This window comes from Diceros bicornis, unplaced genomic scaffold (assembly GCF_020826845.1).
Source record: "Diceros bicornis minor isolate mBicDic1 unplaced genomic scaffold, mDicBic1.mat.cur scaffold_73_ctg1, whole genome shotgun sequence".
In the NCBI taxonomy this organism is placed as follows: Eukaryota; Metazoa; Chordata; class Mammalia; order Perissodactyla; family Rhinocerotidae; genus Diceros; species Diceros bicornis.
The window spans coordinates 1,507,244-1,535,138 of NW_026691615.1; the positions used below are offsets into that span (position 1 = coordinate 1,507,244).

Sequence of the window (27,895 nt, forward strand, 5' to 3'; positions counted from 1 at the left end):
TGTTTTGTAAATAAAAGTTCTATTGCAACGCAGCCACACCCGTTCATTTACATATTGCCTGTGAATGCTTTTGCCCCACAGCAGGAGAGTCGCATGGTTGCAACACAAATTGTATCGCCCTCAATGTCTAAAATATTTACTAACCTGCCCTCTACAGGAAAAGTTTGCCAACCCTTGATACAGATTAGTGCCGTCTGCTAGAAACATAGTATGAGCCACATATGCAATTTTAAATTTTCTAGTAGCCACATTTCAGACAAGTAGAAAACGGGTAAAATTCATTTTAATAATATATTAACTCAATACATGCAAAATATTATCATTTCAACACATGATCAATGGAAAAAATTATTATTATATTTTTGTGTGTGAGAAAGATCAGCCCTGTGCTAACATCTGCCAATCCTCCTCTTTTGTTGCTGGGGAAGTCTGGCCCTGGGCTAATATCCGTGCCCATCTTCCTCCACTTTATGTGGGACGCCGCCGCAGCGTGGCTTCCCAAGCAGTGCGTCAGTGCGCGCCTGGGATCCGAACCGGCGAACCCTGGGCCGCCGCAGCGGAGCACGTGCACTTAACCACTTGCGCCACCGGGCCAGCCCCTAGAGAAATTATTAATGAGATGTCTTACATCCTCTGTTTTTTGTACCAAGCCTTTGAAATTTGGTATGTATTCTATGCTCACAATCTAGCCACATTTCAAGTGCTCAGTAACAAAGTGTGGCCAGTGGCTGCTGTATGGGACAGGGAAGGTTTCAATACTCCAGTATTGTGAGATTATTTATTTAATGTCTGCCTTCCCTAGCAGATGGAAAACTCCCTGAGGGCATGGGCTATTTCTGCCTCTGCCATCAGAGATTCCCTCACCACCTGGCACAGGACTTGGCACCTGGGAGGTGATGGATAAATGTTTGCTGATTGAATATACCACAACCAGCCTCCTTGATTCTCAGGAGCGGGTCTGTACCTGTGGATTCAGATTCTTCAATTGTGGAGCACCAAATCTTCATCTCATCCCCTTTGGCTTTCAAGTTAAAGACAGTGTTCTCCTCAGGGCATTCTTCGTTAATAACTTGGGTCTTAATATCTAGAAGGAGAAAGGGAGAGTTTGCATGACGTCACTCAGAAAGTTGGTCCTGAATTTGGTTTCTGTCCAAGAAGGGTACGCATCCATAGTCGCAAGCAAAGGAGAGAACAGAAAGGCCAGTTCATCATGGGAAACCTCTTGAGCCCCTGATGATTGGTAGGAGGATGGTAGCACCAAACATGTGAGCAACCCAGGTGGATCCATAGGCGTGAGCCCTCACATCATAGGGGGTGCATGAGGAAAAGATGGGATTGAAGTCGACAGTGATGGAAGGCGACAGAGTTGTGACTCTGGCTACTCCAAATTTAGGCAAGTTTTCCAAAGCCAAAGGAATTAGGAAGGGACCAGGGAAAGCCCAGTATGGTGGATGAGGGCTTGGGCTCTGCAGTCAGATGGAGTCTAGCTCTGCCACTCACCAGCTGTGCAAACTTGAGCAACGACTTAACCTCTCTGAGCCTCAGATTTCCCACCTGCAGCATGGCAATGATTACAGGACTCTTAATGAAAACGAAATAGATAATTCTACCAGAGGTACCCTCGAAAAATATCAGCCAGATAATGCCATGAATTTTCTCAAACTCTCCAATCCCACCCCCCTATCTTACCTCAAATAAAATCCTGAGTCCCTACCTTCGTGTACAAAATCTGCACTCCCTTTCTGTTCTGACCCCTTCTGCTGCAGCTTTCACCGGCCTGCTCATTGTTCCTTGAACTCACCAAGTGTTCCAAGGAACACACTTGCTCTGTCTCCCATTATTTACACGGCTCCCTTCCCTCAGGTCTCTGCCCCAGTGAGACTTCCCCTAACCGCACTATATATAATAGCAACGTTCCCACTAATCTTGACCCTCTCGAGCCTCCTTAGCCTGCTGTATTTTTCTCAGTAGCACTAGCTCTATCTGGTATGCCATAGGTCTATCACTAAAATATAAAATTCACAAGGCTAGTTTTGTTCAATTCTGGTGGCAGTTCACCAAACACTCTATTTCCACCTCTTGGCCTCCTGGGCACCCATGAGGATGGAACTACCTGGGATTATGTGACTGATACTGGAGCTACGCCAGGAGTGGGGTGCTGCCCTTAAGGCGTACAGTACCCGAAATTCCCACACAGTCACCCACTAAGCACGTTCAGGGTGGTAAATCCATAGCTGTATCAGTCAGGACAGGATTGGGCATGCAGCAGTAACACACGACCCCAAATCTTAGTGGATTATAAATAATTATTGATTTCTCATTCATGCTTTGTGTCCATCGTGAATTGACTTGGGGCTGTGCTCTGTGTTATCCTTGCCCTGGGACCCACACAGATGGAGACATTGTGATCTGAAACACTGCCTGTCCCTAGAATAGAGGGAAAGAAGGCTCTGGAAGGTCTCACACCAGCAACTATTCTATTCACAATTCACTGGCTTAAACTCATCACAAAATCCCACCTAACCCCAAGCCAGGGAGTACAATCCTAACGTGGGCCCAGAAGAAAGAGCTCGAAATATTTGAACACAGCAAACGACTATCATATCTTAACACCTGGCACACAGTAGGCAGTCAACGAATATTTGTTGAATGAATTAACGATGCCCTCCAAACAGTGCCTGGCCACAAACTCTTAACACAATGCCTGATGCTCAATAAATGAGAGATATCATTACTATAATAGGCTTGCTTTATGTGAGTTCAGAGGTTAGAAACAGTCAGGGAAACGGTATATGGAAAAGACATGGAGAATCACATTGCTGAAGTCACCCCTCAAAATCAGTGCCCAGGTGTGAGCTTGCCGTGGAGGATATAGCCTACCTAGGTGTTCCGTCTGAATAGACTGACTGACATTCTCTGAGGATTTCAGGAACGCTGCCAACGTGGTGCTCTCCACGGTCTCCAGTAAGACTATGGCCAGGGTGGACGTTTTTTCTTTGGTGAAGTTGGACCACGTGGACTTTTGCTCAAGCACAGAGGTAACACTCTCAGCCGTATTCTGCAAAGAAAGGTGTATTTGCTCTCTCTCTCTCATCAATGAAATAGCAGCTGCCCTCTCTCATCAAGAGAATGGGTTGCAGTCAAGGAAAGGATGAGGTGTGGCTGCTTAACGGGTAGGGAATTTCCATTTGGGGTGATGAAAATGTTCTGGAACTAGATAGTGGTGATGGTTAGACAACATTGTAAATGTACTAAATATCATTAATGGTTACCAGAAAAAAAGGAATGGGACTATTGATAAACACAACATTGATGAATCTCGAAGGCATTATGCTGAGTGAAAGAAGCCAGACTCAAAAGGCCATGTGATTCCATTTATATCACATTCTTGAAAAGACAAAGCTATAATGACAGAGAACAGATCAGGGATTTACAGGGGCTAGTGGTGGAGGGAGTATCTGATTGTAAAGAGAAAACCCAAGAGAGTTTTTGGGGGAGATGGAACTGTTCTGTATTCTGATTGTGGTGGTGGTTACACAAATCTACTCAGGTGATAAAACTCATAGGATTGTAAAGAAAAGGGCAATTTTACTGCGTGTTAACTTTTAAAAACTTACAACTGTAATAAATTAAATATTAACTCACAGTCTATTAATTATAAAGAGGACTTTCTGCTCCCAAAGTGTCCCCCAAGATGCTCGAAACTGGAAAGACAATTACAAAGACTTCCTCGTTACCTTCAGAGAAACGACGGTGGATTTGTTCTCACAGGCATCGTCCAGGATGCTGAAGGTGGTGTTCATTAGTGCACAAAAGGAAACCTGTGCCCCCGAGGGAAAAGCATTCGTGAGCATTGATCAGTCTATCCCCCAAGCATGTAAGGTACAAATTGGGCCATCAAGCCCACCATACAGGGTGGTCCCAAATTCCTGAGGTCTCGTGAGTCTCTCGAATTCTCGGGGAAATAAAAACTCACCATTTGATCAGAATTGGAACCACAGCACCTTTCTCTTCCATGAATAACAACAACAACAAAAGAAACATAGACAGAAAAACTATTTAGTGGGGTATAAAGACGGGGAAATGTGTGAAAAAACAGTAGTCCAAATGAAATAGTACTCAGCCATAAAAAGGAATGAAGCATTGACACATGCTGCAACATGGATGAACCTTGAAAACATGTTGCTCAGTGAAAGGAGCCAGACACAAAAGACCACATAGCGTATGATTCCATTTATATGAAATGTCCAGAATAGACACATCTGTGGACACAGAAAGTAGACGAGTGTTTACCAGGGGTTGGGGTGGGGGGAATGGGCAGTGACTGCCAGTGGGTACAGGGTTTCCTTTGGGGGTGATGAAAATGTTTTGGAGATAGACAGAGATGGTGGTTACACATCATTGTGAGTACTAAATGCCACTGAATTGTATACTTTACAATGGTGAACTTTTTAGGTGTATTTCACCACAATGAAAAAAAAACATGACAATGGTCCAAAGTGCATGGCAATTCCAAAGCTAATTTATAAGTTCATATTTAAAATAGTGACACCAATTTCTGAAGATGCTCATGGAGCCTTTACTCACTGGAGTGACTCCATTAGAGAATCAGATGTCCAGATTCCTCTGTGCCTGGCCTGGGGGCTATGTATCACACATGCATCCCATATCACACAGACGCAGCACCAACATCTTCACTAGTAATGAGACTCCAACATCCTTTCTTCTTTTAGTAAGAGAATTCCCAAGTTTTAGATGAGCAAATGTCCTCCCTTCCCAGCTTTCCTTGTAGCTAGGTGTGACCACATGACTAATTTCTGGCCAATGAGGTATAAGCAGAAGTGATACTGGGTCATACTCTTGAAGGGAAGGACAGTGCCTGTCACCTCCCCTTCTCCCTTGCCCACCAGCTGAAATGCAGACGTGATGGCAGGGGCTGGAGCAGCCACGTTGGACCACAACAAGGGAGTCTTGTGTTCATGATGACAGAGCACTATGGAGCCATCACATCAGCTCTTAGCAGCTTACACTCAGACTGTTACAAAGAGAGAAATAAACTGCTATCTGGTTTAGGCCACTGTATACTTTTGTCTTCGTTAAAACTGCAAAGCAATATCCTACCTAAGTGGCTTCTAGGACAACTTCAAGAGCTACGAACCTTCAAAAGTACTTACATATTCAGGCTCCACCGCTGCTCCCTCTTGGCATAGCCGGACCTGCTCATTCTTGGGTAACACATCTTCTTTACACTTGAAGGGAACCACTATGACGAAAACAAAAGCAAGCCAATCAAGTGTCAACCACAGCAAGATGTGATTATTTGCACAGTCATACCCCGTGCTGTAAACTCATCCATTGCCATGTTACACAACAGTGGAAATGAACAAGCTATGCTACATGCCACAACATCAGGGGCTCTGGGAAGTGTGATATTGAGTGAAAAAGAGCCACTCTGGAAAATGCCATATGATCTCACTTATATCTGGACTATTAAAAAAAAAAAAGCCAAGCTCATAGATAAGAGAACAGATTGATGGTTGCCAGAGGTGGGGGTGGAGGGTGGGCAAAATGGATGAAGGTCGTCAGGAGGAACAAACTTCCAGTTATAAAATAAAAAAGTCCTGAGGATGTAATGTACAGCATGGGGACAATAGTGAATAATACTGTATTGCATATTTGAAAGTTGCTAAGAGAGTAGATCTTAAAAGTTCTCATCACAAGAAAAAGAAATTTTGTAACTATGTAGGGTGACGAATGTTAACTAGACTTATTGTGATTATTTTGCAATATATCCAAATATCAATCATTATGTTGTACTCCTGAAACTAATAGAATGTTATATGTCAATTATATCTCAATAAAAAAGATCATATGTGGTATGATACCATTTTTATAAAGCTCCAAGCAAACAAAACTAAGCAAGATATTGTTTAGGGATACATAAATGGCGGGGTTTTTTTTTAAGTAGGGGAATTATAAACACAAAATTCCGAGTGGTTTCCTGTGGCGAGAAGACAAGGATATACGGAGTGGAGAAGAAGCGTGCAGAAAATGCAATGGCATTGATGATATTCTGGTTCTTATGTTGGCAAGGGCCTTGGATATATCCATTTTATTATTATACTTCATTGCCTCCATATAAATTACTTATATTTTTAATGTATCAAATAATCCATCATTTTAAAAACGTAAACCTTTCACGGTTCCCCACTGTTCTCAGCAGAAAGACTAAAGTTCTTCACACAGCACACAAGGTCCTACAGAATCTGACCTCTGCCCACCTGCTCAGATGCAGCTAATGCCATTTCCCTCTGTCCTCAGTCTTTGTTAGCCTCAGGGCATTTGCACATGCTATAACCTGTCACGCTATGATCTCCACTCTTCATCTGCATAATCCCTACTCTTCCTTCAAGCTTCAGCTTAAATGTCACTTGCCTGGAGCATATTATATATCTCACTAATGGGGTATATAATATGCCAAAGGGCATGACAATTTTTCAATTATTAAATAATTATGTGTGTGCTCTCTACTTCCTTCCCTAGACTATAAGCTACATGAGGGCAAATATCATGTACGTCACATCCAGGATTGAATCCCCAGTACCTAGTGCAGGGGCCTGTTTGATTAATTAGTTAATTAATTAATGCTTCAAAAATAATTTATCAAATTAATGTATTAGTGAAAGAATATAAAAAGGGAGATTGAATGAAAGTAAGAAGAGGATCCAGAGCTTGGGTAGAGTGAGGATTTTACAACCAAAGCAAGACACAGATTCCATTGCCAAGACACATAAGGAGAGGATTACTTTCGCAGCTGAAGTTGCCATGTTTCCAGGAGCCTTCTGGATTGGGACGGAAGCCCACAACGCAGCTACAGCTGTAGGAGCCTGGGGCGTTGGTGCAGACAGAATCGGGACCACACCGTGATGGATCTTGGGAGCACTCATCAATATCTGCAAAGAACTCAAAAAGATCAAAAAACCCAGAGGAACAGGGAGATCCTTCTTTCCAGGGTTGACCAGCAAACCCTCTGCTCTCCTCTGCATCCCACTGCTTGGTCTGTGAAGTTCAGCTGTCCATTGCTTGGTGCAAAGCCATGGTGGCAGGTACAAAAGTAGCTCCTGGTGGGTGTTGGTGCACGTTGCATTGAAAAGGCACTTTTCAATGCCTTTGGCCGAAAGGTTACATATCAAGGCACTCATCAATATCTGTGGAGTGAGGCAGAGTTGGCCAACAATCCAACAAAGTCATGCTTCCCCTTCCAAAGCATAGCGTTGTCACTAAAAAATGGCGGCACAACAAGGGACTGCATTTCCCAGAGCCCCCTGCATCTAGGCGGGGCCATGTGATTAGCTTTCACTCATAGAATGGGAGAGGGTATGGCATATCTCTCCTGGGACCAGGTGGTTAAGAAGTGAGTGTGTCTTCTCTCTCTTTCCCTGCCACTGGCTGAAACCAAGGATTCCAAGGTCCTAACCATAGAAAAACCAGAGATGCAAGAGGACCGGATCCCTGCATCACCTTGTGGAGGAAAGCTGCCTATTGACCAAGGATATCCATACTGGATGGTTAAGGGAGTAAGAAATTTCTATTACGTTAAGCTAGTGGTTCTCAACTGAGGGCAATTTGCCCCTCCAGGGGACGTTGGGCAATGTCTGGAGACATTTTTCGTGGTCACTGGGATCCGGAGATAGAGACCAAAGATGCTGCCAAATATCCACTAATGCACAGAATAGCCCCACACACAACAAAGAACTATCCAGCCCAAAATGTTAATAGTGCAAAAGTTGAGAAACCCCAGCTTAACCAATACAGGGTGATGTACGGTCACTGTGGCAACAAGAGGTTACTTCTCCCTCTGAAGGTTTCTGATCCACAGAGGATATATGGAATAGAATGTCCCAGAAAAAAATAAATAGTAGGGGTCTGTCCCGGTGGTGTAAGTTCACACACTCTGCTTCAGCAGCCCAGGGCTCGTGGGTTCAGATCCCAGGCGTGGACCTACACGCCGCTCATCAAGCCATGCTAGGTCAGCATCCCACATATAAAGTAGAGGAAGATGGGCATAAATGTTAGCTCAGGGCCACTCTTCCTCCAGCAAAACGAGGAAGATTGGCAACAGACGTTAGCTCTGAGCCAATCTTCCTCATCAAAAATAAATAAATAAATAAAAATAATAAAAAAAAAATGAATAGGAGGGAGGTAAGGACAAAACCTTTCATATTTCTATGTCGTCTCAAAAAACATGAGGGATAAATAGGCACTGTCCATACTAGGGGCTTACACAAGTATATGGTATATTGCACCAGGCGATACCATGGAGGGTTGGGATGAGAAGTCTTTGTGATAGGAACGTAGACTAATTTGGAGGTCTCAAATGACATGGTTGGAAGGCATGGGGAAGTGGTTTTTTTCTTGGTATCACAGAAAACATCTCTAACCAAGGAGTGGGTTTCTTTTCACCGCAAGCTGCCCACTTCCAGAAATATTTAAGCATCGACTAAGTGAGCTCTTGTCAGACATATCACAGGTGCAATTTATATTTTGCATATAGAGCTGGACTAGGGGCATGGCTTTCAAAACTTTTTGGCCCAAGAAACCTTCCTTCTTGTGAAGTGAAACCCGAATAGGTAAGACAAATAAAAGAGGTGATAATTTGACTGAAAGGAGAGTGGAAGACCATGGCCTTGTTTTCTGGCCCTAGATGGGGATTCTGAATAGGTTCCTAGAGCCCTTAGAGCTGTGTTAATCTCTCTAAGGTCCCTTTCCTCTTTATGCCTCTATTGTTCTGCTTCTAACAATGTCAGCAGCTAGTAAAGATCAACGAATAAGAAGAAATATAATATTTCTAATGAAAAGAAGCATGCATTTCCCTGGGGATTGAAGACTATAAAATGTGTTCTGCTGTATGGTAGACTCTCTGAAGATGGCGCCATCAGTTCTTCCATTTCCTGCATACACATGTTGCTCTCCCAGTGAGATGGAGAGTTTATTTCCCCTTCTTTTGGATCTAGGCTGGCCCTGTGACTGTGACCAATAGAATGTGGTAGAAATAACACTTGGGGACTTCCAAGCCCAGGCCTTATGAGAACTGGCAGTTTCTGCTTTCTTCTTCTTCGAACTTTCCTTCTTGGAAACCAACTGCCATGCTCTCAGGAAGCCCAAGAAGCCATGTGGAAAGGACCACTGAGGGCCCTGCCAGAGACCAGCACCAACTACCAGTCACGTAAGCAAGCCTACTTTGGACCGGCCAGCCATCTTAGTGCCCCAGAAAAACCATGTGGTCAACCCGTGGAATCATGAGCAAGAACAGATGGTTGTTGTTATAAGCTGCTGCATTTCAGAGTAGTTTGACATCCATTGAGAAGTCCTCAGCATGGCTGGGAGAATGACTGGTACATTTGAAAGCCTCTGGTTTCTCAGGGGTCCAAACATCAGGCAAAAAGAATCCAGGCAGGCAGGAGCAACTGTGTTCTCCCGGGATATTGGTGCAGGTGGAATTGGGACCACAAAGAGTCAAGCTCCTGGAACATTCATCCATATCTAAGCAGAAAACTGGTCTAAGTCAAAAGGATGAAGGGTGCTGAGGCTGCAGCTGCAGTGCACAGCCCCACCACTGACTGAAGCCAATGGGTTTCCCTGGCTCTGGTCCCACCTTCTTAAACACATTTTCGTCGTTACAGAAAGGAAGCATTTAGAGGCAAGTTTATGACTCAGGCAAATCTTCTGATGAGGGTCCTCACAGCTCAGGATAAAATCCAAACTCCTCATTAGAACAGGCAAGACCCTGAGAGTTTGTTCTCACCTACGCTCATCTTTTGCCTCTAAACTCTTCATAATTCACGATCCAGATTCATTGATTACCTGTGAATTCATGAAGGCTCATTCTCTCCTCACATGAAGAAGAATGGTTGAGACCCAAAGAACTGACCAGCAGAGCCCAACCTAAACCACCAATGCATGGAATCAAGAGCTAAATGAATGGTGCTAGTTTTTACCCATTGACTTTCAGGGTGATTTGTTACTCAGCAATAGCTAACTGCTAAAAATGGACCAGAAAAATCAGAGATGACTTCAAATATCTCTGACTCCAAGCCAAGGGAATGTGATAAGGGCTTGATCACTCCATGCCCTGCTGAATGAAGTCATCCTCCCTACAAATGAAAGAGGAAAACAATAGAACCACACTAGACTCAGGAAGATGGAGCCATGGTGTCTTTGTGAGAATATTCTGGCTGCAGTGTGGAGGATGGATTTGAGAGGGGAAGCTTGGAGAAAGGGAGAGACCAGTGAGGATGCTGTTACAGTAAAGGATGCAGACTGAATAAAGAATGGAGAAGAGTGGAGAGATTCAAGACATATTTAGCAGTTAGATTCTCTGAGACTTGATGACTGATTTAATATGGAAGGGGAGGGAGGATGAGGGTAACTCTCAGGTCTTAATTCAAATACCTTTTAGGAAAAAGTGCTGAGGTTTGAGTCTGAGCTCTCCCTATAACACAGTATCTCTACCTCAGCATTACTGGCATTTGGGACTGGATCATATATGGTCATGGGGAGGCTGTTCTGTGCATTGTAAGATGGTTAACAGCATCTCTGGTCTCTACCCACTAGAGGACAGTAGCACACACAATCCAATAACAACAGCTGTGGCAATCAAAAATGTCTCTAGACGTTGCCGATGTCCACTGGAGAGAAAATCGCTATAGAGATGGAGCCCCTGCATTATTCGCAGGAACTGCCTGACCCACTGCTTAAGTCACAGTAGGCCCTCAACGGGAGTTCAAATCCTGGTTCTTTCACTTAATAGCTGTGCATCCCTTGGCAAGTCACTTCACCTCTCTGAGCCTCCTTGTTCTCATTCCTAAAATAAGGATCATGATCACTACCTAAGAGGATCATGAAATGAGGTGATTCTTAATTAAGTAGGTAAATAAAGAAGGGCAGGCCCTCTGTGCCTTCACAGGTGGAGTTGTTAGAGAAGAGCCCATCTCGAAAGCTGCACAAATAGCTTCCCAAGAAGTAGGAACACTCAGAATGCTCTGGGAATATCTCACTGGAGAGGTATTCATTGATGTCTGAGGAGCAGTGGAGGAGAGTGAGCAGACAAAAGATTGGGTGTCTAGGGTGAGAAACACATGTACTCAACTCAATGGTAGCTGTCTACCAAAGACCATGCCTGAGAGCATTACCTGTACAGGCGAAACGACCTGGCTTTCCCGGGTTCCAGTTGGTTCCAGTAGGAGAGGAGAAACCAGGCAAACAGCTGCACTTGTACCTCCCTGGCAGGTTTTGGCAGATTGAGTTAAGACCACATTGTCTCGGGTTTTGAGAACACTCATCTATATCTGGATAGAGAAAGAGTCAGAGTTACAAAGTTGTCTCATCTTGTGAAGCCCATTGTATTTTCCAAAGATGGGTGAAACAATGTTTCCCTCCCATATGCCCTTCATTCAGTGTTAACTTGGTACTATATCCATCAAGCAGTGGAGTCTATATTCCCTCCCCTTGACTCTGAGCATGCTTGTGACTATGGTGGAAGTGACACCAGGTCATAAAAATATCATGCTGAGTCAGAAGAATGTCACGATAGGTCGTAGAAATATAATGTAATTCCTTCTTCTCTTGAGATGCTCATTCTTGGAAATCAGCTGCCATACTTTGAGGAAGCCCAACCAGCTGTGAAAATGCAGCTCACATGGGGCAGAACTAAGACATCCAGCCCACAGCCCTGGGGGAGCAGTCAGTCAACAGCCAGCACCACCTTGCCAGCCTTGTGAGTAGACCGTTTTCAAAGTGGATCCTCTAGCCTCCAGTTGAGCCAACTCAACTGACACTGTATGGAATAGGGACAAGCCATCCTCTACAAACTCAGCCCTAATAGCAGATTCATTCATGAGCAAAATGAATGATTAATATTTGCAACTAAATTTGCAGGTGGTCTGTTACCCAACAATAGATAACTCGGACACCTTGCAAAGCAAATTCTAGGAATTTACTCATTGAAGGACCCATGGAATTGTGCAGTCATGGAACCATGGGGTGGCCCTCCACAAATCTATTTCAATCCTGCTCTGACAAGTTACTCCAAATAAACCCTTGCTATGTATTTGTTACGGAAGCACAACTTCAACACAAGTCTCCTATAGCTCCCTCCCAGTCAACAGCACCTCTCCTAGACAGAAATCTGGAGCTGCCACTTTACATCAAGATAAGATCACAGGGATGCTCATTCAGCTTTGTTTCAAGTTGTAAAACATTAGAAAAACCTAAGTGTCTGCCTATAGAAGGATGACTCAATCTGGAGTTGACATAAAGAATAAGGTACATGTTCCTTCATTCAACAAATATATATTTAATACTCACAATGTATCAGTCACCATACTGGGGGTCCAAGACATAGAGCAGACAAAATAGTTGCTGTAGTATCCATCATTTTCTAGATGGGGAATATTGATTTCACCCCAAATTTAAACACCAGGGCTTATCAGCACTACTGAGCTGACTGAATTACCCATGAACTGTAGCCCAAAGATAAAGAACGATGTTTGGGGCTCCCCAGAAACTAAATGCAAAAGTGATAGAAATGCATTATCTTATTCAGAGCTCAGCAAACTACATCCCATGGGTCAAATCCAGCCCACCACCTGTTTGTGTAAATAAAGCTTTATTGGCACACAGCCACATCCATTCATTTTTGTATGATCTATAGCTGTGCTTGCACCACCACTGAGTGGTCATGACAGAGATCATACGACTTGCAACTTCCAGAATGTTTATTATCTGGCCCCATACGGAAAAATTTGCCAACCTCTGGTCTTATTCAGAGGCATAATCAGATCTTTACTGTCAAGAGGAGAACTGGGGTTTAAATATAAGGAATGCTGACAGAGAACTTAGCTCCTTGTGGGAATTATGTTACTTTATATTATTTATGTTAATATAGCTCTTAATACTGCACATGTGCCTAGCACACTGCATACATTATTGCATTTAATCTTCCCAACTATCCTTGGAGTTGGATACTCTTATACACCCATTTTACAGATGGAACCATTGAGGCTTATAGAGATGAAATACATTTCACCAACATCTCTTAACTAGAGTGTGGCAACTAAGCGACATGGTTGAGAGACCCTCAGTAAAGTCAGAAAGACCTGGGTTTGAATCCCAGTTCAACTGCATGACCCTAAACAAGTCATTTCAGCTCTCCAAGCCTCAATTTTCTCATCTGGACAATGGAAATCATCAAAATGCCTATAGTCCATTTAATGTGAAAATGCACATAAAGCACTTCACACAGGACCTGGCACTCAATAAATGTTAGAAATTCCAACTATCTGCATGGAGAGGCGACCAAACAGTGGGCCCTCACAATGAAATCAGTGGGTATTTCTGGATATTGACAGGGAGCATGATTTTAATTTTAATTTTCTTCCTAATGCTAGTCTATAATCATTGGAAATTTTAGTGACCAGGAATAATTCTCATGATGAAAAAAATAGAAAGTAAGAGGGAGAGAGAGAGAAAGGAAGAATGCAAAGAAGAAAGAAAGAAAGGAAGGGAGGAGGGAGTGAGGGATGGAGGGAGGGAGGGAGGGAAGGAGGGAGGGAGGGAGGGAAGGAAGAAGGAAGGAAGAAAGGGAAAGAGAGAGAGAGAGAAAAAGAAAGAAAGAGAGGGAAGGGAGGGAGGAAGGAAGGAAGGAGGAAGGAAAGCAGGAAGGAAGGAAGGAAATAAATAAATAATTAATATTTGGGGCAAAAACAAAAAGCACCTGTATCTGCTACCCAGCTAGATTCCACGTGCTTTTCCTACCACCTTTGAGGGGATGTGAACTCACCTTTGCATTCGACTCCTGGGCCCACGAACTGTGTCTCTCCGGTGCTGGACAGGAAGCCTTGTTCACAAGTGCAGTAGTAACTGTCCAAAGTGTTGGTGCAGGTTGCATGAGCTGGGCAGATGGTGGAACTCGCACACTCATTCACATCTAGGCAGCGTAGAAGGAAAAGGTTGAATTAGCGCCCCAGAGCAGGGCTGCAAGGGAAGGCAGCATTTGAGAGTGAAGGAGACCACTGTGGGTTGAATTGTGTCCTCCAAAAAGAAATGTTGAGTTCCTAAACCTGGTCCCTTAGAATGTGACCTTATTTGGAAATAGGGTCCTTGTAGATGCAATTAAGATGTAAGTTAATGTGGGATCATGCTGGAGAAGGATGGTCCCTTAATCTGATATAATTGGTGTCCATATAAGAAGAGGAGAAGAGGCACAGAGACAGGCTTGGGGAGAACACCATGTGATGACAGAGGCAGAGATGGGAGTGATGCATCTACAAGTCAAGGAACACCGAAGATTGCTGGCAACACCAGAAGCTGGGAGAGAGACACAGAGCAGATTCTCTCCTAGAGCCTTCAGAGAAAGCACGGCCCTGCTGACACCTTGATTCCAGACCTCTGGCCTCCAGAATGTGGCACAATAATTCTCTGTTATTTAAGGCCGCCAGCCTACAATATTTTGTTATGCAGCCCGAGCTTCCTAACACAATGGACAAGAGAATTCATCTCCGTGTGTCTCAATTTCCCCATCTGTCAGACGAGGATAATAATACCCACCCCACAAGGTCATTCAGAGGATTAAATAAGATGACCTCTGGAAAGCGCTCACCACAGAGCCTGGAACACAGTAAGTACTAGGCAAGCAAATCTTAACTAAAATAAACATTAACCACTAACATGTCGAGCTTTCTTTGTGGCAGGCATTGCCGTAGATCCCTTACATGTGTTAGCTCCATGAATGCTCATAGCAGCCCTATGAGCTATAAATTAACATTTCCACTTTTCAGAGGAGGAAACTGAAACTCAAAAATTGTACAACGTCGCATAGATTGTGAAAGGCACAATGAGGACTGGAATCCGGGTTCTGTCTGGCTCTGGAATGTTTGCATGACAGCTTCTCAGTCTGTCTTGAGTGCCAGAGTCTGGAAATTTGGTGATTAAATCAATGTCTGTCCTACGCAAGCCCACCTTGAGCTGCCAGAGGTTGCAGCCTCATTTGGAGGCAGAATGGCATGGTGGTTGTGAGCATGGGGCGTGAAGTCACTCTTGGGCACACTCAGATCCTGACTCTCCTACCTCCTATCTATTTGGCCATGGGAGGGTGATTCCACCACAGTGGAGGCTCACAGTCCTTGTCTGTGAAATGGGTGTAGAATATGACCAATACCGTCAGGTTGTTGGGAGGACTGAATGAGCACACGTGAGGGAGAGCTTAGTGCCTTGGCTGGGATCCTACCTCCAGCCTTTTGTACCTGGTGTTCCCTCCTCCTGGAACATCCTTCCCCAGATACCCAATCTCTCACTCCCTCACTTCCTTCAGATCTTGCCTCAAATATCAACTTCTCAGCATGGCCTCTTCTTACCACCGTGTTAAAATTAGGACCCCACCTCCGGAACTTTATATCTACATTTCCTGCCTTATTTGTCTTCATCTCCTTTAGGTATCCCTAACACACAATATGTTCGTGCTTCTATTTTTTGTTATCTATCTCCCTCCAAACAAGATGATAATTTCCAGGGGGACAAATATTATTGCCTGTGTTATTCACTGCTGTATTCACCATTCCTAGAATAGAACCTGCTGTATTGTAGATACTCAAGTAGTATTGGTTGAAAGGTGCAGGAATGAATGAATGAATGAGTGAATGTATGAATGAATGATTATTAGCATCAGCTTTGCAGAAAAATCTTTGAACTCAGCCGAGACATGCCCCTACTCATCACCCACCACTGCTGAATTTGCAAACAGAATTGGACCTGATTCCCCAACAGATCCCTGCACCTACGTTCACACGTCTCTCCTGGACCGCGGAATCTCATGTTTCCACTGCTGGAAACAAATCCTGGGTTGCAGACACAATAGTAGCTTCCAGGACTGTTGTGGCAAGTGGCATGCTCCGGGCAGGCTCTGGGATCCGCACATTCATCCACACCTAGAGAGTGGAAGAGAAAACCCGGGTTAAGGCAGACGAGGAAATGAGAGCAGGAGACTGCAAGTGCAGACTTGCTCTACATGTTCTTATCTTGTGGCACACAGCACTGAGGCTCCCTAATACCCACATTCTCCCCTTCTCCCTAACCTCCCTTGCTGTTAGGCGGGACCATGAGAATAAATTCTGGCCAATAATATGTAAGGAAAAGGGTGATGAATAATTTCAAAATGTAATGATCACAGATTGCACAAATGGCCGTAGTCTTTTTTTCTTGGCATAGAGAAGAAAGATATGTTGAAGTGCTAAACCAGGTCTCTGAGAATGTGACATTCTTTGGAAACAGGGTCTTTCTAGTTGCAATTAAGATGTAAGTTAACATGGGATCATGCTGGAGTAGGATGGTCCCTTAATCTGATCTGATTGGTGTCTTTATGAGACGAGGAGAAGAGGCACAGAGGGAGGCTTGGGGAGAACACCATGTGATGACAGAGGCAGAGATTGGAGTGATGCGTCTACAGGTCAAGGAATGCCACGGATTGCCGGCAACACCAGAAGCTGGGAGAGAGACACAGAGCAGATTCTCTCCTAGAGCCTTCAGAGAAACCACGGCCCTGCTGACACCTCGATTTCAGACCTCTGGCCTCCAGAGATGTGAGAAAATAAATCTCTGCTGTTTAAGGCCCCTAGTCTATAATATTTGTTGATGCAGCCCAAGCTGCCTAACACAATGTGCAAGACAATTCATCTCTGTGTGTCTCAGTTTCCCCATCTGTCAGATGAGGATAATAGCACTCAGCCCACAGGGTGATTCAGAGTATTAAATAAGATGACCTCTATAAAGCACTCACCACAGAGCCTGGAGCACAGTAAGTACTAGGCAAGTTAATCTTAACTAAAATAAAAATTAACCACTAACATATCGAGCTTTCTTTGTGGCAGGCATTGCTGTAGATCCCTTACATGCATTAGCTCCATGAATGTTCATAGAAACCCTATGAGCTATAAACTAACAGTTCCACTTTTCAGAGGAGGAAACTGAAAATTCAAAATTGTGTGCCATCACATAGCTTGTGAAAGGCACAACAAGGATTGGAATCCAGGTTGTGTCTGGCTCTGGAATGTTTGCATGACAGCTTCTCAGGCTGTCTTAAGTCTCAGAGTCTGGGAATTTGGTGATTATATTGATGTCTGTCCTACACAAGCGCACCTTGAGCTGCCAGAGGTTGCAGCCTCATTTGGAGGCAGAATGGCATGGTGATGGGGAGCATGGGGTGTGAAGTCACATCTAGGCAAATTCAGATCCTTACTCTCCTACATCCTATCTATTTGGCCTTGGGAGGGTGATTCCATGACAATGGAGGCTCAGTTTCCTCATCTGTGAAATGGGTGTAGAATATGACCAATACCATCAGGTTGTTGGGAGGACTGAATTAGCACACGTATGGGAGAGCTTAGCGCCTTGCTTGGGATCCTGCCTCCATGCTTTTGTACCTGGTGTTCCCTCTTCCTGCAACATCCTTCCCCAGACACCCAATCTCTCACTCCCTCACTGCCTTCAGATCTTGTCTCAAATATCAACTTCTCAGCACGGCCTCTTCTTACCACCTGGTTAAAATTAGAATCCCATCACCAGAACTGTTTATCTGCCTTTCCTGCCTTTTTGTCTTCATCTCCTTTAACTATTCCTAACACACAAGATGTTCATGCATCTATTTTTTGTTATCAGTCTCCCTCCACACTAGAAGATAAGTTGCAGGAGAACAAATATTACTGCCTTTCTTATTCACTGCTGTATCGGCTGTCCCTAGCATAGAACCTGGTGTATTGTAGATGCTCAAGAAGTATTGGTCGAGTGTGCAGGAATAAATGAATGAATAAATGTATGAATGAATGATTATTAGCTTCAACTCTGCAGATGAGATCCTTGCACTCAGCGAAGACCCACCCCAAGGCCTCTCCCAACACTGTTGTCTTTGCAAACAGAACTGGACCTGATTCCCCAACAGATCCCTGCACCTACTTTCACACGTCTCTCCTGGACCGCGGAATCTCATGTTTCCACTGCTGGAAACAAATCCTGGGTTGCAGACACAATCGTAGCTTCCAGGACTGTTGTGGCAAGTCGCATGCTCTGGGCAGGCTCTGGAATCCACACATTCATCCACATCTAGAGAGTGGAAGAGAAAACTCGAGTCAAGGAAGACAAGGAAATGAAGACAGGAGACTGCAGGTGCAGATTTACTCTATATGTTCTTAGCTTGTGGCACACAGCGCTGATGCTCCCCAATACCCACATTCTCCCCTTCTTCCTAACCTCCTTGCAGTTAGGTGGGACCAAGAGAATAAATTCTGGCCAATAATATGTAAGGAAAAGGGTGACAAATAATTTCAAAATGTAATGATAACAGATTGCACAAATGGCCGTAGTCTTTTTTTCTTGGCATAGAGAAAAAAGATATGTTGAAGTACTTAACCTGGTCTCTGAGAATGTGACCTTATTTGGAAATAGGGTCTTTCTAGTTGCAATTAAGATGTAAGTTAACATGGGATGATGCTGGAGTATGATAGTCCCTTAATCTGATCTGATTGGTGTCTTTATGAGACGAGGAGAAGAGGCACAGAGGGAGGCTTGGGGAGAACACCATGTGATGACAGAGGCAGAGATGGGAGTGATGCGTCTACAGGTCAAGGAATGCCAAGGATTGCCGGCAACACCAGAAGCTGGGAGAGAGACACAGAGCAGATTCTCTCCTAGAGCCTTCAGAGAAAGCACGGCCATGCTGACACCTCAATTTCAGACCTCTGGCCTCCAGAGATGTGAGAAAATAAATCTCTGCTGTTTAAGGCCCCCAGTCTATAATATTTGGTGATGCAGCCCAAGCTGCCTAACACAATGTGCAAGACAATTCATCTCTGTGTGTCTCAGTTTCCCCATCTGTCAGATGAAGATAATAGTACCCACCCCATAGGGTCATTCAGAGGACTAAATAAGGTGACCTCTGTAAAGCGCTCCTGGAGCACAGTAAGTACTATGCAAGCAAACGTCAACTAAAATAAAAATTAACTACTAATATGTTGAGCTTTCTTTGTGGCAGGCATTGACAGAGATCTCTTACATGCATTAGCTCCACGAATCCTCCTAGCAGCCCTATGAGCTATAAACCAATATTTCCACTTTTCAGAGGAGGAAACTGGGGCTTCACAATTCTGCACTGTCACATAGCTTGTGAAAGGCGCAACGAGGATTGGAATCCAGGTTCTGTCTGGCTCTGGAATGTTTGCATGACAGCTTCCCAGGCTGTCTTGAGTCTCAGAGTCTGGGAACTTGGGGATTAAATCAATGTGTGTCCTACGCAAGCCCACTTTGAGCTGCCAGAGGTTGCAGCCTCATTTAGAGGCAGAATGGCATGGTGGTTGGGAGCATGGGGTGTGAAGTCACATCTAGGCACACTCAGATCCTGACTCTCCTACGTCCTGTCTATTTGGCCTTGGGAGGGTGATTCCACGACAATGGAGGCTCAGTTTCCTCATCTGTGAAATTGGTGTAGAGTACAACCAATACCATCAGGTTGCTGGGAGGACTGAATGAGCACATGTATGAGAGAGCTTAACGCATTAGCTGGGATCCTGTCTCCAGGCCTTTGTACCTGCTGTTCCCTCCTCCTGGAACATCCTTCCCCAGACACCCAATCTCTCACTCCCTCACTCCTTCAGATATTATCTCAAATATCAACTTCTCAGCACGGCCTTTCCTTACCACTCTGTTAAAAGTGGTAGAATCTCATCCCCAGAACCCTTTATCTGCCTTTCCTGCCTTATTTGTCTTCATCTTCTTTAACTATTCCTAACACACGAGATGTTCATGCATCTATTTTTTGTTGTCTATCTCCCTCCACACTAGATGATAAGTTCATCTTAAAAAGAGATGAGAATATTATTCTCAAGAGAATAAGAGAACAAATATTATTGCCTGTGTTAGTCACTGCTGTGTCTGCCATCCCTGGAATAGAACCACATGTATTGTAGATGCTTAAGAAATATTGGTCAAAGGGTGCATGAATGAATGAATGTCTGAATGAATGATTCAGCCAAGACCTCCCCCGACTCCTCTCCCACCACTGCTGTCTTTGCAAACAGAATTGGACCTGATTCCCCAACAGATCCCTCCACCTACCTTCACATGTCCCTCCAGGACCGAGGAATCTCGCGTTTCCACTGCTAGAAACAAATCCTGGGTTGCAGACACAATAGTAGCTTCCAGGACTGTTGTGGCAAGTCGCATGCTCTGGGCAGGCTCTGGGATCCGCACATTCATCCACATCTAGAGAGTGGAAGAGAAAACCCGGGTAAAGGAAGACGAGGAAATAAAGACAGGAGCCTGCAAGTGGAGATTCGCTCTACATGTTCTTAGCTCGTGGCACGCAGTGCTAAGGCTCCCCAATACCCACATTCTCCCCTTCTTCCTAACTTCCCTTGCAGGTAGGCATGGTGGTTAAAATAAATTCTGGCCAGCGGTATTGTCTTGACATGAGTACAGCCATGTTTGGCCGCTCCATTGACCTACAGCCACCAGCACAAAAAGAAATATAAAAACTGCTTTCTGCGTGGTGGGAACTGGCCCTTCTCTCACGGAGGGAGTTGCAGGTTGTAACATTTCAAGGCTCTTGGAGCGTCGTAGCATGGGATGGACTGGTCATCTATGCCGGGCTGGGACGATAACCAAAGAGAACAATGCACGTACACAACTACTGGGCTGGGACGTTAGCCAGGGGGCTCAGTGCACGTACGCCACTGATAACCATTTTGTGCATGGGAACACTAAATGCTTGCTCTGCAAACTCTGTAATTGCTTACTCTGAAAATTACTGATGGTATAAAAACTGCTGGAAACTGAGACCCGGTGAGAGTTCCACCTGTGGAAGGGACGCCTTGCCCAGGACGTGTGATCCTTGCCGTGTCGATTGACAGAGCTCTCCCGGCAGTGGGGCGTGGATGTTGTGAGTAACTGATTTGATGTGAAGCAATTGATTTGATATGAAGTAATTGATTTGATGTGTTCTCTTTTTGGTCAACCTGGTGTTTCTCTTTCTGGTTGATTTGTGTCATTTCTCTTCAGCCGATGTGGGTGTTTTCCCTTTCCAGTCGGGCTGATGTTTTTTCCCTCTTAATATTTGACCTATTTGGATCTGTTTGCAGACTGTCACCTTTACTATCCTCTATATAATAAAATATACCTTCAGTCCATTTGTTTGGAGTAGAAAGTGTCTTTTACGTCTCCGATCGAATCCCCGAACCTCTCTTAACAGGTATGTAAGCAAAAGGCTGACAAATAATGTCACACATAATGATCATAGCTTGCAGAAAGGCTGTAGTCTTTCTTTTTTAGCACAGACAAAAACGTGCACTGTTTATTCCTTTGTTTTTTTGTTCACTTGTGTGTGTCACGCATCCATGCATCCATCCATCCATCCATCCATCCATCCATCCATCCGTCCATCTATCCATTCATCCATCTATCCATCTATTGAGCTACCCATCTAGCCATCCATCCATGTATCCATCTATTCATCCTCCCAAAAATGTCTGCCAAAAGTGTGGAACTTAACTGGCCACATACCTACCCCCGTATCCACACCTCAGGATGCAGACTGTGCAGTGCAATGTGACTCTTCCGCTCTTCTCTTTAAATGTGTTGTTTGTTTCCTGACCCCTAAATCCAGCTTGCCCTATGACTTGCTGGTTCAATTGAATGCAGCACAAGTGATGTGGTGCCAGTTCCTAACTTAGACCTCTAGAGGCTTCTTTGCTTCTGTTCATGCTTTGGGCCTCCTGATTCTGCCACATGAACAAGCCCTAAACTAGCCTAATGAAGGATGGAAGACATGGATTATCCTAGATGAGACCCAGTCATGTGAGACAGCCCAGCCCAACCACAGCTGAACGCAGACATATGAAGAATGTTTGAGACCCGAAGAACTGACCAGAAGAGCCCAACTTAAACCACTAATGCATGGAAACAAGAGCTAAATACATGGTGCGTTTTTTTAGCCATTGACTTTCTGGGTGATTTGTTACTCAGCAATAGCTGACTGATACAAATGGACTAGAAAAATCAGAGATGACTTCAAATACCTCTGACTCCAAGCCAAGGAGATGTGACGAGGGCAGGATCACTCCACACCCTGCTGGATGGAGTCACCTTCCCTATAATGTGGAGAACAATAGAACCACACTAGACTCAGGAAGATGGAGCCCTGGTGTCTTGCTGAGAACATTCTGGCTGCAGTGTGGAGGATGGACTAGAGGTGACAAGACTGGAGAAAGGGAGAGACCAGAGGGGATGCTGCTGCAATACGATGAAGCCTGATCCAAGGATGGAGAAGAGTGGAGAGATTCAAGACATATTTAGCAGGTAGATTCCCCAAGACATGAGGACTGATTTAATATGGAAGGGGAAGGAGGGTGAGGGTAACTCTCAGGTCTTAATTCAAATATCTTTTAGGAAAAAGTGCTGAGGTTTGGGTCTAAGCTCCCTCTAGGACAGTTTCCCCACCTCAGCACTAGAGACATTTGGGACTTGATCATTTTTAGTTGTGAAGAGGCTGTTCTGTGCATTGTAAGATGTTTAACAGCATCTTTGGCCTCTACGCGCTAGATGACAATAGCACACACAACGCCAACACCACCACCAGTTGTGACAATCAAAAATGTCTCCAGACGTTGCCAATGTCCCCTGAGGATAAAATCGCTGTAGGGACAGAGCCCCCCATTACTCTCAAGTACTGCCTGACCCACTGCTTAAGTCACAGTAGCGCCTCAACAGGAGTTCAAACCCTGGTTCTTCCACTTAATAATGGTGCATCCTTTGGCAAGTCACTTCACCTCTCTGAGCCTCAATTTTCTCATTCCTAAAATGAGGATCATGATCCCTACCTCATAGGATCATCAAATGAGGTGATTCTTAATCAAGTAGGTAAATAAAGAAGGGCAGGCCCTCTAGACTTTCAGAGGTGGAGTTGTTAGAGAAGAGCCCATCTCGACAGCTGCAACTGTAGCGTTGCAAGGAGTTGGAACACTTGGAATGCTCTGAGCAGATTCTGCTGGAGAGGCATTCATTGATGTCTGAGGAGTGGTGGATGAGAGTGAGCAGACGAAAGATTGGGTGTCTAGGATGAGAAGCACATGTACCCAACTTGATGGTAGCTTTCCACCAAAAGCCATGTCTGAGAGCCTGAGAGCATTACCTGTACAGGCGAAATGACCTGGGTTTCCCGAGTTCCAGTTGTTTCCAGTAGGGGAAGAGAAACCAGGCAAACAGCTGCACTCGTACCTCCCTGGCAGGTTTTGGCAGACTGAGTTAAGACCACATTGTAGGGGACTTTGAGAACACTCATCTATATCTGAATAGAGAAAGAGTCAGAGTTACAAAGTTGTCTCATCTTGTGCTGCCCATTGTATTTTCCAAAGATGGTTGAAACAATGTTTCCCTGCCATAAGCCCTTCTTTCAGTGAGCCCTTGGTACTCCATCCATCAAGTATTGGGGTCTATATTCCCTCCCCTGTAATCTGAGCATGCTGTGACCATCGTGGAAGTGACAGCAGTTCATAAAAATACACTGGTGGGTCATAAGAATATCACACTAGGTCATAAAAATATAATGTACTTCCCTGTACTCTTGAGATGCTCATTCTTGGAAATCAGCTGTCATACTTTGAGGAAGCCCAACCAGCTGTGAAAATGCAGCTCACATGGGGAAAAACTAAGACTTCCAGCCCACAGCCCTGGGGGAGCAGTCAGTCAATAGCCAGCACCACCTTGCCAGCCTTGTGAGTAGGCCCTCTTCAAAGTGGATCCTCTAGCCTCCAGTTGAGCCAACTCAACTGACACTGTGTGGAATAGGGACAAGCCATCCTCTCCAAACTCAGCCCTAATGAAGATTCATTCACGAGCAAAATAAATGATTGTTGTTTGCAACTAAGTTTGCAAGTGGTCTGTTACCCAACAATAGATAGTTTGGACAGATAGCCAATTCTAGGAATTTACTCATTGAAGCACTCATGGAATTGTGCAGTCATGGTACCAGGGGGGCCCCTCCCCTAATTTCCTTCATCCCTGCTCTGCCAAGTCACTCCAAATAAACACTTGCTATGTACTTGTCATGCAAGCACACTTTCAAGGCAAGTCTCCTATAGCTCCCTCCCCATCATTGCACCTCTCCTAGAGAGGTATCTGGAGCTGCCACTGTACATCAAGATAAGATCACAGGGACGTTCATTCAGCTTTGTTTCAAGTTATAAAACATTAGAAAAACCCAAGTGCCTGTCAATAGAAGGAAGATTCAATCTGGAGTTGACATAAAGAATAAGATACATGTTCCTTCATTCAACAAATACATATTTAACTCACAATGTATCAGGCAGCATGCTGAGGGTCAAAGACATAGAGCAGACAAAATAGTTGCTGTAGTATCCATCATTTTCTAGATGGGGAATATTGATTTCACCCCAAATTCAAACACCAGGGCTCATCAGCGCTACTGAGCTGACTGAATTACCCATGAACTGTAGCCCAAAGATAAAGAACGATGTTTGGGGCTCCCTGGAAACTAACAGCAAAAGTGAGAGAAATGCATTTTCTTCTTGAGAGCTCAGCAAACTACATCCCATGGGTCAAATCCAGCCCACCACATGTTTGTGTAAATAAAGCTTTATTGGCACACAGCCACATCCATTCATTTTTGTATCACTTATGGCTGTGTTTGCACCACAACTGAGTAGTCATGACAGAGATCCTACGGCTTGCAACTTCCACAATGTTTACTATCTGGCCCCTTACAGAAAAATTTGCCAACCTCTGGTCTTATTCAGAGGCATAATCAGATCTTTACTGTCAAGAGGAGAACTGGAGTTTAAATATAAGGAATGCTGAAAGAGAACTTAGCTCCTTCTGGGAATTATTTCACTTCATATTATTTATGTTAATATAGCTCTTAATACTGCACATGTGCCTAGCACACTGCATACATTATTGCATTTAATCTTCCCAACTATCCTTGGAGTTAGATACACTTATATGCCCGTTTTACAGATGGAAACCTGGAAGCCTAGAGAGATGAAATATATTTCACCAACATCTCTTAGCTAGAGTGTGGCAGCTAAGCGACGTGGTTGAGAGACCCTCAGTAAAGTCAGAAAGACCTGGGTTTGAATCCCAGTTCAACTGCATGACCCTAAACAAGTCATTTCAGCTCTCCAAGCCTCAGTTTTCTCGTCTGGACAGTGGAGATCATCACAATGCCTATTGTCCATTTAATGTGAAAATGCACACAAAGCCCTTCAGACAGGGCCTGGCACTCTACAAATGTTAGAAATTCTAATTATCTACATAGAGAAGCAACCAAAAGATGGACCCTCAAAATGAAATCAGTGGGTATTTCTGAATGTTGACATGTAGCATGATTTTAATTTTTCTTTTCTTCCTAATTCCAGTCTGTAATAATTGGAAATTTTAGTGACCCAGAGTAATTCTTACAATGAATCAGAGAGGGAGAGAGAAAGGAAGAATGAAAAGAAAGAGAGTTAGGAGAAAGAAAAAGAGAGTGAGAGAGAGACAAAGAAAGAAGGAAAGAAAGAAAAGAAAGAAAGAAAGAGAAAGAGAGAGAGAGAGAAAGAAAGAAAGAAAGAAAGAGAAAGAAAGAAAGAAAGAAAGAAAGAAAGAAAGAAAGAAAAGAAAGAAAGAAAGAAAGAAAGAAAGAAAGAAAGAAAGAAAGAAAGAAAGAAAGAAAGAAAGAAAGAAAGAAAGAAAGAAAGAAAGAAAGAGAAAGAATGGAGGGAGGGAGGGATGGAAGGAACAAAGGAAGGGAGGGAGAGTGGGAGGGAGGAAGGAAGGAAGGAAAGAAGGAAGAAAGGAAGGAAAGAAAGAAGGAAGGAAATAGTATTTGGGGAAAAAACAAAAAGCACCTGTATCTGCTACCCAGCTAGATTCCACCTGCTTTTCCTACCACCTTTGAGGGGACGTGAACTCACCTTTGCATTCGACTCCTGGGCCCCTGAACTGTGTCTCTCTGGTGCTGGACCGGAAGCCTTGTTCACAAGTGCAGTAGTAACTGTCCAAAGTGTTGATGCAGGTTGCATGAGCTGGGCAGATGGTGGAACTCGCACACTCATTCACATCTAGGCAGCGTAGAAGGAAAAGTTTGGGTTAGTGCACCAGATTGTGGCTCTGAAGGAAGCCAGCTTGTGAGAGTGAAGGATACTGTTGTGGGTTGAATTGTGTCCTCCGAAAAGAAATGTTGAGGTCCTAAACCTGGTCCCTTAGAATGTGACCTTATTTGGAAATAGGGTCCTTGTAGATGCAATTAAGATATAAGTTAACATGGGATCATGCTGGAGAAGGATGGTCCCTTAATCTGATATAATTGGTGTCCTTATGAAAGGGGCGAAGAGGCACAGAGACAGGCTTGGGGAGAACACCATGTGATGACAGAGGCAGAGATGGGAGTGATGCATCTACAAGTCAAGAGGCACTGAGGATTGCCGGCAACACCAGAAGCTGGGAGAGAGACACGGAGCAGATTCTCTCCTAGAGCCTTCCGAGAAAGCACGGCCCTGCTGACACCTTGATTTCAGACCTCTGGCCTCCAGAATGTGGGACAATACTTCTCTGTTATTTAAGGCCGCCAGTCTACAACATTTTGTTATACAGCCTGAGCTTCCTAACACGATGGACAAGAGAATTCATCTCTGTGTGTCTCAATTTCCCCATCTGTCAGACGAGGATAATAATACCCACCCCACAAGGCCATTCAGAGGATTAAATAAGGTGACCTCTGTAAAGCGCTCACCACAGAGCCTGGAGCACAGTGAGTACTATGCAAGCAAATCTTAACTAAAATAAACATTAACCGCTAACATATCGAGCTTTGTTTGTGGCAGGCATTGCTGTAGATCCCTTACATGCATTAGCTCCACGAATTCTCATAGTAGCCCTATGAGGTATAAACTAACAGTTCCACTTTTCAGAGGAGGAAATTGGAAATTCAAAATTGTGCAGCGTCGCATAGATTGTGAAAGGCACAATGAGGATTGGAATCCGGGTTCTGTCTGGCTCTGGAATGTTTGCATGACAGCTTCTCAGACTGTCTTGAGTGCCAGAGTCTGGGAATTTGGTGATTAAATCAATGTCTGTCCTACGCAAGCCCACCTTGAGCTGCCAGAGGTTGCAGCCTCATTTAGAGGCAGAATGGCATGGTGGTTGTGAGTATGGGGCGTTAAGTCACTTCTCGGCACACTCAGATCCTGACTCTCCTACCTCCTATCTATTTGGCCTTGGGAGAGTGATTCCAATGCAGTGGAGGCTCACAGTCCTTGTCTGTGAAATGGGTCTACAATGCGACCAATACTATCAGGTTGTTGGGAGGACTGAATGAGCACACTTGAGAGAGCTTAGCACCTTGGCTGGGATCCTACCTCCAGCCTTTTGTACCTGGTGTTCCCTCCTCCTGGAACATCCTTCCCCAGACACCCAATCTCTCACTCCCTCACTTCCTTCAGATCTTGTCTCAAATATCAACTTCTCAGCATGGCCTCTTCTTACCACCATGTTAAAATTAGAACCCCACCTCCAGAACTCTATATATCTACATTTCCTGCCTTATTTGTCTTCATCTCCTTTAAGTATCCCTAACACACCATATGTTCATCCATCTATTTTTTGTTATCTATCTCCCTCCACACTAGAAGATAATTTCCAGGGGGACAAATATTATTGCTTGTGTTATTCACTGTTGTATCGGCTGTCCCTACAACAGAACCTGCTGTATTGTAGATGCTCAAGAAGTATTGGTCGAAGGGTGCAGGAGTTAATGAATTAATGAGTGAACGTATGAATGAATAATTATTAGCTTCAGCTT

General features: G+C 44.3%; 1 protein-coding gene across 3 annotated transcripts in view; it reads right to left on the minus strand.

The window, feature by feature from the left end:
• ADGRE1 (adhesion G protein-coupled receptor E1) overlaps positions 1-27,895 on the minus strand; it is a 63,344-nt gene that overhangs the window by 16,663 nt on the left and 18,786 nt on the right. Inside the window, exons 8-19 of one of the 3 annotated variants that reach the window (XM_058538049.1) lie at positions 26,010-26,156; positions 23,228-23,383; positions 20,158-20,304; positions 18,004-18,150; positions 15,837-15,983; positions 13,841-13,987; positions 11,193-11,348; positions 6,807-6,953; positions 5,175-5,263; positions 3,738-3,821; positions 2,881-3,058; positions 965-1,084 (exon numbers count right to left, since the gene is read on the minus strand). In XM_058538049.1, coding sequence (XP_058394032.1) covers positions 965-1,084; positions 2,881-3,058; positions 3,738-3,821; positions 5,175-5,263; positions 6,807-6,953; positions 11,193-11,348; positions 13,841-13,987; positions 15,837-15,983; positions 18,004-18,150; positions 20,158-20,304; positions 23,228-23,383; positions 26,010-26,156 — 1,665 coding nt within the window. The remainder of the gene's footprint in view (positions 1-964; positions 1,085-2,880; positions 3,059-3,737; positions 3,822-5,174; positions 5,264-6,806; positions 6,954-11,192; positions 11,349-13,840; positions 13,988-15,836; positions 15,984-18,003; positions 18,151-20,157; positions 20,305-23,227; positions 23,384-26,009; positions 26,157-27,895) is intronic. The other 2 variants (XM_058538050.1, XM_058538051.1) reach the window with 2 other exon arrangements.